This window comes from Drosophila elegans, unplaced genomic scaffold (genome assembly GCF_018152505.1).
Source record: "Drosophila elegans isolate 14027-0461.03 unplaced genomic scaffold, ASM1815250v1 contig_183, whole genome shotgun sequence".
Taxonomy (NCBI): Eukaryota; Metazoa; Arthropoda; class Insecta; order Diptera; family Drosophilidae; genus Drosophila; species Drosophila elegans.
In genome coordinates, this window is record NW_024545550.1 from 11,081,534 (window position 1) to 11,092,485 (window position 10,952).

The 10,952-nt window shown below is 47.1% G+C and overlaps 6 protein-coding genes across 6 annotated transcripts; 2 read left to right on the forward strand and 4 right to left on the reverse strand.

Annotated features, from left to right (window-relative positions):
• Window positions 1-183: 183 nt before the first annotated feature.
• LOC108144775 (transcription factor grauzone) lies at window positions 184-2,635 on the forward strand. The gene is made up of 4 exons (XM_017269884.2): window positions 184-410; window positions 475-1,763; window positions 1,824-2,214; window positions 2,275-2,635. Exons 1-4 carry the CDS (start codon window positions 294-296, stop codon window positions 2,512-2,514), a joined length of 2,037 nt encoding a protein of 678 aa, XP_017125373.1. The 5' UTR covers window positions 184-293; the 3' UTR covers window positions 2,515-2,635.
• On the reverse strand, window positions 2,549-3,698 carry LOC108144776 (S-adenosylmethionine sensor upstream of mTORC1). Its single transcript, XM_017269885.2, has one exon. The coding sequence runs from the start codon at window positions 3,581-3,583 to the stop codon at window positions 2,672-2,674; it is 912 nt and encodes a 303-aa protein (XP_017125374.1). The 5' UTR covers window positions 3,584-3,698; the 3' UTR covers window positions 2,549-2,671.
• A 288-nt stretch (window positions 3,699-3,986) lies between these two features.
• Window positions 3,987-5,084, reverse strand: LOC108144268. The gene is made up of 3 exons (XM_017268953.2): window positions 4,542-5,084; window positions 4,377-4,484; window positions 3,987-4,321 (listed from the first exon to the last, which is right to left on the reverse strand). The coding sequence occupies exons 1-3, from the start codon at window positions 4,929-4,931 to the stop codon at window positions 4,085-4,087; spliced, it is 735 nt and encodes a 244-aa protein (XP_017124442.1). The 5' UTR covers window positions 4,932-5,084; the 3' UTR covers window positions 3,987-4,084.
• A 108-nt stretch (window positions 5,085-5,192) lies between these two features.
• LOC108144869 lies at window positions 5,193-8,487 on the reverse strand. Its single transcript, XM_017270020.2, has 3 exons — window positions 8,035-8,487; window positions 7,450-7,975; window positions 5,193-6,494 (listed from the first exon to the last, which is right to left on the reverse strand). The coding sequence occupies exons 1-3, from the start codon at window positions 8,370-8,372 to the stop codon at window positions 5,958-5,960; spliced, it is 1,401 nt and encodes a 466-aa protein (XP_017125509.1). The 5' UTR covers window positions 8,373-8,487; the 3' UTR covers window positions 5,193-5,957.
• Window positions 8,488-9,052: 565 nt separating this feature from the next.
• LOC108144212 (putative ATP synthase subunit f, mitochondrial) lies at window positions 9,053-9,778 on the forward strand. The gene is made up of 3 exons (XM_017268886.2): window positions 9,053-9,094; window positions 9,162-9,244; window positions 9,362-9,778. Exons 2-3 carry the CDS (start codon window positions 9,166-9,168, stop codon window positions 9,604-9,606), a joined length of 324 nt encoding a protein of 107 aa, XP_017124375.1. The 5' UTR covers window positions 9,053-9,094; window positions 9,162-9,165; the 3' UTR covers window positions 9,607-9,778.
• On the reverse strand, window positions 9,571-10,851 carry LOC108144211. The gene is made up of 3 exons (XM_017268885.2): window positions 10,416-10,851; window positions 10,024-10,360; window positions 9,571-9,966 (listed from the first exon to the last, which is right to left on the reverse strand). Exons 1-3 carry the CDS (start codon window positions 10,849-10,851, stop codon window positions 9,780-9,782), a joined length of 960 nt encoding a protein of 319 aa, XP_017124374.1. The 3' UTR covers window positions 9,571-9,779.
• Between the last annotated feature and the right edge of the window lie 101 nt (window positions 10,852-10,952).

Consider the following 10,952-nt stretch of genomic DNA (forward strand, 5'->3'; position numbering starts at 1 on the left):
ATATAAATCTATATATATATATTAATTAATGCGTAATGCGTAAGCGTTCAGCATAACAAACTATACCACTTATTACTGATCCATCTGCTGTTCTGCTGAATACGCCCATTCACTTTCCCAGTCACGATGATTATTGCCCAGCTGCCGATAGTATCGGTTCACAGACATTCTGTTCGCGCACTTGGCAACCCTGCTTTGCATTGGACGAAAACAAATTTTTGCAAAATCGTAAACAAAAACTGTGAGTGGAAATGGAGCAGGTTTAGGGGTTTCCCACTGGATCCGCTGACATCATGACGACCTGCGTGCTCTGCCTGGCCTGCTCCTCCGCCGGCTACGGACTGCAGTCCGCGGAGGGCGTCCGTCTGAACATTAGGGCGACCATAAACAAGCACTTTTCGTTTTCCGAGGTAAGCTGTGCGCCATAACCACAAGTTTGGGAGCTTAGGGGACTCACAATTCCCTCTCCTGCAGGTCCTCACGGCGGACAAGGAGGCGGCGATCTGCCGGGAGTGCTGGGACTGCGTCAGCAGCTTCGAGGAGTTCCACCAGCGCGTCTCATGCCTCCACCAGCAGAGGAGCAGCGACTCCAAGAGCGTGCCCATTGAATTCTGCGGCGCGACGGAGGATGCTCTCAATCCGCTGTACTCCGTGGAACTGGACGCCCTGGCCGAGGGTTTCTTCGCGCCCAGTGAGGTCAAAGTGGAGGTGAACGAACTGGAACCTCTGCCCAAAGTGGAGCTCCTAGAGGACCCAGTTAAGACGGAGACCAAAACTCTTCTCAAGCGGTTGGGTGTGCGAACCGAAGGCTCTCCACTTCCAAAGCGGCGCATCAAAAACGAGCAGCCAGTGGACAGTGATTCGGATGCACCTCTGGCGGATTTCCTCTCCCCGGACAACAAGAGCAACCCCAATGGAACAGCAAGAGAAAGCGAACCCACCAAGGGCCGCCCGCTGCGAAGGAGCACGAGGCGTGGACGTCCGCCCAAAGCCAAGCCCGAGCCCCGTGCCTCGCCCAAAAAGGAACTGGACTCCGATGAGGACGACAACGGCGACGACGAAGAGGACGAGGCCAGGGACAACAATGACACAGAATTCGTGGCTGCCGAGGCTGTCTTGGGCACCGACGACAGCGCCAGTTCCTCCAGCGAAAGTAGTGGCGAGGACTCCGACCACAGTCTGCCCGACATTGAGCCCGAGGAGCGGTACGCCGAGATTCCCAAGCGCGTGGTGGTGAAACCCAAAAAGTACCGAAAGCGGGAGAAACCGCTGGTGCCACCCGTACGCCTGAGCCGCGAGGAAATCGAGCGACGGAAGCTCCAACAGAACGAGTACGATGAGATTATCCTGCAGTTCTTCAAGAAGTTCCCTTGCTCCGTCTGCAATCTGTTGGTGCAGAACTTTGCGGACATGCGGCGACATCAGCGCGTCTCGCACAACATCGATTCCGGTTTCATCGAGTGCTGCGGGAAAAAGTTCCACATACGCAAGGCTTTGGCGGAGCATGTGCTGGTCCACAAGAATCCGGATCACTTCATGTGCTCGCAGTGCGGCCGGGTGTTCCAGGACTCGCGCACCCTGGAAATTCACGAGCAGACGCACACGAATCCGGAGGTCAAGACGGAACCCAAGGAGAAGCGGGTGTACCAGTGCGAGAAGTGCCCCAAGAGCTTCACCACCAAGGCGGCCATAGAGTACCATGACGTGTCCAAGCATGTGCCCAAGTCAGAGTTCAAATTCTCCTGTCCAGAGTGTAATAAGAAGTGGGTTTTTTGTTTATATATTTTTAACTGATTAGTTAACCAAACTTTTGAATGGCATAGGATTCCCACGGAGCGCAAGCTAAAGGAGCACTTGCGCTACATGCACGACCCCGAAACGGCCATCATCTGCGATAAGTGCGGCAAGACGCTGCGTTCCCAAACGAATCTCAAGAAGCATCACGAGCTGGAACACTCCGAGGAGCCGCGGCCCAAGCCCGATCCCGTCCAGTGCGAGATCTGCGGCACATGGCTGCGCCATTTGTCCGGACTGAAGCAGCACATGAACACGGTGCACGAGCCGCCGGGCGGCGAGCATCGCTGTCACATCTGCAACAAGACATCCACCAACTCCAGGGCCCTGAAGCGCCACATCTACCACAACCATCTCTGCGAGCGCAAGTTCAAGTGCGGGATGTGCGAGAAGGCCTTCAAGCGGCCGCAGGATCTGCGGGTGGGTCATTGAACTAGTAACCTAGAATGCTGATACTCATGCAGAGCCTTCTGTCCACAGGAACACACATCCACGCACACCGGCGAGGTGCTATACACCTGCCCCAACTGTCCCATGACGTTCTTTTCCAACGCCAACATGTACAAGCACCGCCAGCGACTCCATCGAGCCGAATGGGAGGCGGACCGCAAGAAGCCGCTGCCACCGAACATCATGAAGATATCGCAGGGCGCCACCACGGCGATGAAGAAGCGCCAGGCCAGCGGCGCCCTCTTCCCACACTCGGAGCAGAAGCAATAGCATTTGTCCGTTTACGACATCTATAGATAGTAGATAAATCGTCAACCATTATTATTAACTCGCACTTAACACACAGATAAGTTAAGCCATAAATAAGTAGACATGGACATATTTACATCGATTTATGATATGATATAGTGTTGTATCTAATCTGGCCCTAGCCATCGTCCTGCGGTATCCGGATCTCCTCACTCATGCCCTCCTCCCGGTGAATGCTTGCCCAGTGCTGGGCGAGTTCCCGACTGATGGCCTTGCGGAACACCATGCACGAGATGTGTGGCAGCTTCTCGAAGCGCACCCGCAGCAGGCCGATCCTGGCCAGCGAGTAGCGCCAGTTCTTCATGAGGTGCGCGTTCTTGCCGACGTGCTGCGAGTCGGGTGTGATGAGCACGAGGATGCCCTCGGGCAGGAGCAGATCGTAGGCCTTGCGGCAGCACTGCAGTCGTTGCTCGGCGCTGGGCATGTACTCCAGCAGCAGGCTGAAGATGACGCACTCGTAGTGGTTCGCTGGCAGCCTTCGCACGCTGCCCGCCTCCAGTTCCGGTTGATCCAATCCATGCGCCGCCACCTCCACCTTGAGGAAATCCGCCTGCAGAACATCTTCGGTGGCCGGGCACAAATCCAGGGCGGTGACCTCCAGATGCGGGACACTGGCGAAGGGGTTGAAGCAGCTGCCCACATCCAGCACATGCAGTCTGTCCGGCGGCTCCTCCATCAGCCTGCACTCCATCTCACCCAGCTTGCCCTCGGCTCTGTAGGATTCCAGGAGTCGCTGCTCACGCTGCCGCTTCTGCAGGTAGATGCCCTCGGTGAAGAAGTACTTGGTGATGTAGTCGATGGCCCACTTGATGCGGCTGCGTGCCTGCAGCTCTACATTGCCCTCGTTTGTCTCCCATATGGCCGCCAGTTGCCGCATGGCCTTGGCGTACTCCGCCAGGCGTTTGGCATTTCTGGGACTGGTGTGCTCCTGCCAGGCCGCCGTGGCGCCATGTTCCTTCGTCAGCTGGCGCAGGCTTTCGTGGCAGCTCTTCACGATGTTGGCCAGGCGCTGGTGCTCCTCCGTGGCCATTCCGAAAGCGTTTGATTGGATTGGATTGTTTACTTCGGACGGGTAGCGTGTATTGGGTATGCGAGTAGTTCGATAAATTAGGTATCGTTATCGCTTTTGATTTAAATTTGCGGGTGTACCGTTAGGTTAGAAATGTTTCCAAAAAAGTAACGGTCTATAAACTACAGGATATAAAAGTTGTTACAAAAATATCGTATAATACTACAAATTTTAAGAAAATATCATAAAATTTTTCATTAAAGAAAAAATTAAATAATAAAATTAAAGAAAATGTTTTTTTTTTTTTGAAAAACAGAAACAGAAAATTAATATCATAGCTTGCAAAACTTTGTATTGTTTGTATTTTAAATGAATTTTATTTTTGATAATAAGTATCTGAAAATAAAAGTTAATTTAAAATTTGTATGCTGTTGCTTCGGGTTTATTTCTTAATCCCGAATCGACAGCCTTTTTTTTTTAACACATTTCAATTTTAATAAATTCTATCACTTGGGATTCCTCTTACACAACTCCCTTTCCATCTGGTTTTGTGACTATCCTTGGATTGGGAGAGTCATCGAACCAGGTCATGACATTGGCGCACAGGGCAAGAACCTCCATGCGAGGATTCGGGGGAAAGACGCGGCCAAAACACTCCAGCAACATTGGTTGTCGGCGTACCACCTCGTAATACTCCTCTTCCTGAATGTAGGTATCCTTGTCCAGATCGAACTTCAGAAAGAGCATTTCTTTCATGTCCTTCAGGGATGGTAAATAAAAGTCACAAACATAAAAAAAAAAAACATTGCCTCACCAATCGAAGCTCAATGGCTTCGTCTTCATCCTCGTTCTCAAAAAATTTGCTAACAAAGGAGCCCACTTCCTCGCCATTCAACTGCTTGGAATCGGTTTTATCGTAGATCTTTAGAATAGTTTAATATTTTATATAAGCCGCAATTAACTGGAATTTTCAACTCACCGAGAAAGCAAACTCCATCTTCATCTGCAGATCTCTGGTAAAGTAGATGGTAAATAGCCGCACAAATGCGTCCAAATGCACATGTTTGTCGGGAAAGAAATCAGAATTTCTAGGGCCCGGAGTATGGGCAATTCTATACACAATAGTCGCAATATAGTCGCGATCCACAATCTCGAACAAGAGCTCCATCAGCATGATGAGTTGCAATATAGTCATATATTTGGCCCTTGGTCCATTGGCCAGGACAAACTTATGGTAGAGCATCACAATGCTGACCAGCTCGTTGCTCGTGAAGATCGAGTCCTTTCCCAACCGAGCAATGGCCTTTACATACAAATAATTGAAACGGGCATTTTCCAGGGTATCCAAGGTACCGTCCAGGTCCTTCATTTTGTGTTACTTCTCGAAAAATAATTAGTTCCAATAGTTACTTAGATACACGGTTTTTTATAAAAAAGAAATAGTTTTTGATTCCATTAAACACTGATTTTACATAAATCTCTACTTTTACGTTTGAAATGTTTTTTAGAAAAGCTTCCCTTGATTTATATAGTTTCATTTAAAAAACGAAAATAGCAGGATTACCATATAGTCAGTTTGCTCGCATATTCCCAATCCCTATTTAAACTTTTAAAACAATCATCCCAACTGTTTACACACTATGTATTTGTATTTCATTATCTAATGGTTTAATTTTACCTTGCTCTCGCCCCATATACGGCATTTATTAAGCTGAAGCAAGTGACAGGATATTACAGCGCTATACAACACGACGTACAGTAACTTATGATTACACGAATTATAAAAGTTTCTCGTTTATGTATGAACAAACATACATTGATTTACATATTTACGGCATGGTTGCACCCTATGTATAAATGGTAGTTATGTAAAAAAAGGCTTAAAACTAAACCGAATGAATATATAAAAATAATACAGTGGCCATAGAGAATACTGACTGATGAGTAAATTGCGTTCTGCAAAAAGGGGAACTTATTCAGAGTCTGTGCTTTTGAGTATTTTGTTTGTTTGTTTGTTTGTTCGACGACACAACCGCGTTTTGAATTGATCTCTTTGCCCGGAATACTTAACAGATACCGATACAATTATATATTTATAATACTAATTTTCTTGAAAATGCAATGTCTGTGAGTTCGTGTGTGGTGCGAAATGCACAAAAAACAACAGTCCATTTGTCCGTGTGGCAACTTGAGTGTGTCGATGAGTATTCGTATTCGTTTCCGTTCCCATATCCGTAATCGGATTTCTGCATTTCCGGCCAAACCGGATGCCTCCGGATGAGCTACATTTCGCTAAACGTATTTCAAGCTAAATTTTAAAGTACTGTTGATGTTTCCTCTAAATGCCCTTACACGCTAATTGCTGGCAATCCGTACTGTGTATGCAATGTGAGCCCTAATTGCAGGCGGCGGCGGTATTGAGCGCCAGCGCCCCCTCCGCACTGGTCGATGGCCCCGCCTCGTGGACATTGTTGTAGTCCGCTTTGGCATTGCACTTTGCGGAGCTCTGATCCTGTATGCTTCCGTTGAGGCCGCATCCCTTCAGCGAGTAGATGCCCAGGCGCGCCTCGTGCTCCCGCCGCTGCTGCCGCAGCCGGATGTCGTGCTCCTCGCGCATGTGCCGCAGCTTGAGGTCCTGCTCCTGCCGGTAGTAGGCCATCTTTACCTCCTGCTCCATCTGCTCGAAGCGCAGCTTCTGCTCGTGCTCCCGCCGGGCGTAATCGATCTCGGCCAGGCGAGCCTGTTTCAGCAGCCGGAACAGGTCCTGCTTGTACTTCTGCTCCATCTCGGAGGAGGCGACGAGATCTAAGGTCTGGCTATTCGTGTCCACCGCGGCAGTGGCGGCTAGCGAGAACTGCTGGAGCGAACCGGTCTGAGCTACACTATTGGAGGGCTCGTTTTCGTCGGACAGCAGCGACTGGGCTTGGGAAAGCTGGTGAAAGATGAAAGATCATTAGTAAGTTTTATAATTCTTAAATTAGATAATACCATTTCGAAATACTATCTAATTACTTAAAAACAAAAAAGTAAGTTTACGATTTTAAGAGATAATGCAGCCAAATCTTATCTTATGGAAAATGTAGGGTTTTAAAGAATAAGGATATGTTTCATAAAATATATTTATAACTAAGTCCTATCTAAACTATGTAATATATTACTTTAAAGGACAATGCTGCCAAAGCTGAGGATATTCTAGACTTTACGAATTCTGCTTACTTAACATAATAAGGAAAACAAAAACGTTTTGACTTAAGGGTATAATACGGCTTAAATCTTATCTACTATATGGAAAATTAAGAATTATTAAGAACAAGGATATGCTAAAATGTAATTAAAATGTTAAAATGTATTTATAACTAAGCCTCAACTAAAATAGACAGATTAAAAGTATAACTTCAAGGGCAATGCTGCAAAATCTTAGGGTAACCTTATAATTAACTGAAATTTCGCAGACTTCTGAGTCTACTTAAGATTATATGGGTAAAAATCTTTGTTTATACGGGAATCTGTTAAGGATTGACTTCTGTCCCAAGTCAACTAAAAATCACATTTAATTACAAATCAGTTAAGATTGGACAGCATTGTCCTTTTAAGTTATGCTTCGCAATCCGTGTAGCTAAAGTTCTTTAAAGCACATCCTTTTCCTTGAAAATCCATAATTTTCCATAGGGTATAAAAGACTTAGGCATCTGATTTCGAATGGAAACTGTTAGGGTAATTTTCTATGCCTACTAAAAATCACATTTAATTACAAATCAGTTAAAGATTGACGTTATACTTTGCACTCTTTCTAGTTTATATTATTAAAATTATAACCTTCTCCTATACGATTTGGGCATCTGATTTCGAATAGAATCTGTTAAGGATGGACTTGTGTCCCAACTCACATTCCTCTGTCTGCGTTTTCGCGGCGAGGCTGCGCCCTTCTCGTTCTCCTCCCCCGTTTCGGCGGACGCTTCTGTCTTGGCGCCCGAGGGCGATGGCTTGGCCTTGGCCCGCTTGCGTCGCTGGACGGGCAACTGGGCGGCGGGAGTGGCCTCCTGCTGCGAGTCCCCATCCCCGCCGGCGGTGGAGGGCGGCGGCGAGGGGATGGCGATGGTGGAGGTCTGCAGTGTGTCCTCGCTGGCGTTCGTGGAGTTGGGCAGAGCGGCCAGCGGCATGTCCTCGTCCTCGTCGATGTCCAGCAGCTCCTTCTTGGCGACGCCGTTGGTGCTGTTGGCGCTGCGTGTCTGGCTGCGTGAGGTGACCGGATCCTTCTGCATCTCCTCCAGGAACTCGATCATGCGCATGCCCTCGAGGGCCTCCGCCTTAGGATGCTTCTGCTGGTGCTCCCGCTTGGCGGAGTTCTTCATGCTGCGCCACTGCACCTGGATCTGCTCCAGCAGACGGTGTCGGAAGTTGAGGGCATTGAATCTGAATGGGAAAGGTTTTTGAAAGAGGAGCTCATCCTAGGACAGCATTGCGCAACTTACTGCTTGGTGATCTGCGACCATGCCAGACGCTTGGCCTTTATGCTCTTGGCATCCACGCTGCGGTTCTCCACGAAGGCCACCTTGGACTTGATGACCTCGAGGAGCAGTCCCCGTTCGGCCTCCTCCCAATTTAGTGAGCGTTTCTTGCGCGTGCCTTTCTTTTTGCCACCCGCGCCTTCCTTTTCGCCAGCATCCTCGGCCGCATCCTCCGCATTCTCCGCCCCCTCGTCCGCCGTGGCGCTGCTCGACTTCTGCGGCTTCAGCTCCGCCTTCTCGTCCTCGTCGTCGTCCTCCGGCGGCGAGGAGGATCCTTTGGTCAGCAGCTCCTCCAGTTTCATTGTTTTTGTTTACAAATCCGTTTTACTGTTGGTTGGATTCCAATTCGAATGGCCAGGCTTGCAAAAATCGTATTTGATTTCTGTATATACTGGAGCTGCAGTGTTGCCAGGTGGCGCAACTTAAATTTCTCGTGGTATTTTTGGGACTTGCAAAAAACATACTAAAAATACTGATGTTCCTGGGAACTCGACAAAGAGGGCGCCAAGAATTCAAAGCTTACAAATTCTATAATATAAAAAACGAAATAGGTTATGCTCTTATAGTTATAGTTACGTTTAATATTTTATTACATAGTGTTCTCAATTAAGTAAACTTTTAATTAACCCCAAATGCGAACAAATTTAACGTGACATTTTTTATAGATTTTGGTGAGCTTCGATATTAAAATAATTTTATGTTGTTGCAAATTATATAGGTGTACTGGGATTAATTATACTAGTCTCTGCTTTCATATTTATATTGTTTATGTTTTAGTTTTTATTTTTGTATTATTTTTGTGTCTTATGGATCAAGAACAATATTTTATATTATATACTACAGAAACAAAGACTACTTCAATTAAATTAAATTGTAAAAAATATTTAAATTAAAAAAAACAATTTTATAATTAAATTCCAAAATGGTCACCCTAGCCCAACGGTATTTGGTATATTGGTGTCGAAAAATACCTAGACTGTGCCGCTTTGGTCACACTGATTGTCATACTTTTGGTATCGAACGAGTAAGTAGCAGGCGTAATTTTTCGTTTCATAAGACTCTGAATTAAGAATTTATTTTAACCAAATCAGCGAGATGGCTTTCGGTGACTATCCAGCTGAATACAACCCAAAGGTGCACGGGCCCTATGACCCGGCCCGCTTCTACGGCAAAGGTAAGACAAATCCGTGAAATTACGTAATTTTCGCTCGGTGTTTTGCGGCAGGCGCAGAGCACATTTACACTGGCCCACAAACAAAATTTATATAATTCTATGTTATTCGATTCACAGCCGATGTGCCCTTCGGCCAGGTCAAGTTGGGCGAGATCGGTGCCTGGCTGGGACGCCGCAACAAGACCCCCAACGCTGTGGCCGGAGCCGTGAGCCGTGCCTGGTGGCGCTGGCAGCACAAGTACGTGTTCCCCAAGCGCGCCGGGATCGCTCCCTTCTTCCAGCTGACCGTCGCCAGCATGACGTTCTTCTACATGATTAACTACACCAAGTTGAAGCACCACAGGAACTACAAGTACCACTAAGCGGCGGCTCCGTTCCCGGTGGTCCGGCATCTAAACTGGATCTACACTTTCCACACACACACACACATACTGCGTGCGAGAGGCGGGCAACCGGATTACCACCATATAATAACTATATTTGGCTTTTGTGTTTTGAAAACTGCTTAAGTGAATAAAACGGCTGCGAATAGGACTCAATCGTTTTCGCACTCGAAGACCGCATTTGGGCCAATGTCCAGCTCGGATTCGGAGTGCTCCCAGGTGGCAGTTGGCCGGGTCGTGTGAATTTCGCAGATGAAAGGCAGCTGCTGGTCGCAGTTTAGGGTTTTCCAAGTTCCCTGAGGTGTTAGGGCCACGCAGCTGGCATTTGTCAGTTCCTGACTGGAAATTTGTACATATTAACTTAATAAGTATTTTTAAAAAACGATGTCAATCCACCTGATACGAGGATGACCTGCCTCCCAGGCTCTGTAAAGAAAGCACTGCAGGCTTTCCTGCTGGGAATTCCTAAAATCACGGTGGCTAAGGGATGTAGAGCTATTGTACACCAAACCCACATAAGCCAAGAAGATATTTGTCTCTATGGGAGGCCTCCTGTTAAACTCCCGTAACCACTGAGCCAAGGAGTTGGTTCTGTGCTCAGAGGCTACGTGGGCCAGACTGCCAGTGAACTCCGAGGAATTAGTGCAGGTCAAGGAGGCATTCAAGTAGATGCTGGGCTGGGTATAGATCACAAATAGGCCAACTTGCGGTATGCAGCTATAGTTCCGGACAACTGGTTACAATAGCATATAGAATAGATATCCTAATAGAGTTTTTGGTATACCTACTTTCTGGCCTGCCATATAAACTGTAATAATCAAAGCGACTATCGTTGACCATGCCGGAAAAGGTGCTATTCTGGGGACACGGCAGCACGTGGCAGTTGAAAAACTCCCCAGGCTGTTCAAAAACACTCAATCGACTCCGTATGTGCTGTTGTTTTTGTGTCTCCTTGCCCAAGGACCTCTGATCGTATATGTTTTTCCTTCTCTTGGGTCCTCCGGGAGCATAGTTTATGGCCAGACCCCGAATTTCAAGAGCTAGATGGGCACAGTCCTCCAAGGAAGATGTATTTTCCAGAGCCAGTGCATCCTGCGCCGAAGCTCGTTGACACTGACGAACCAGGTGGAACTGCACCTGATGCGATTTTTCAGTGGGACAATTTAGGGAGCACGTAGTAATACCCATCAGTAAATTAAAGACAAAAATTTTCGTAGTCGCCATTGCTGTCAAAATTGCTGATTACCTGGATATAAAACCATCAAAATTCAGTAATTTTATAAATCTTTTATAAATTTATAATTTAAAAAATTTGATTAAATGAA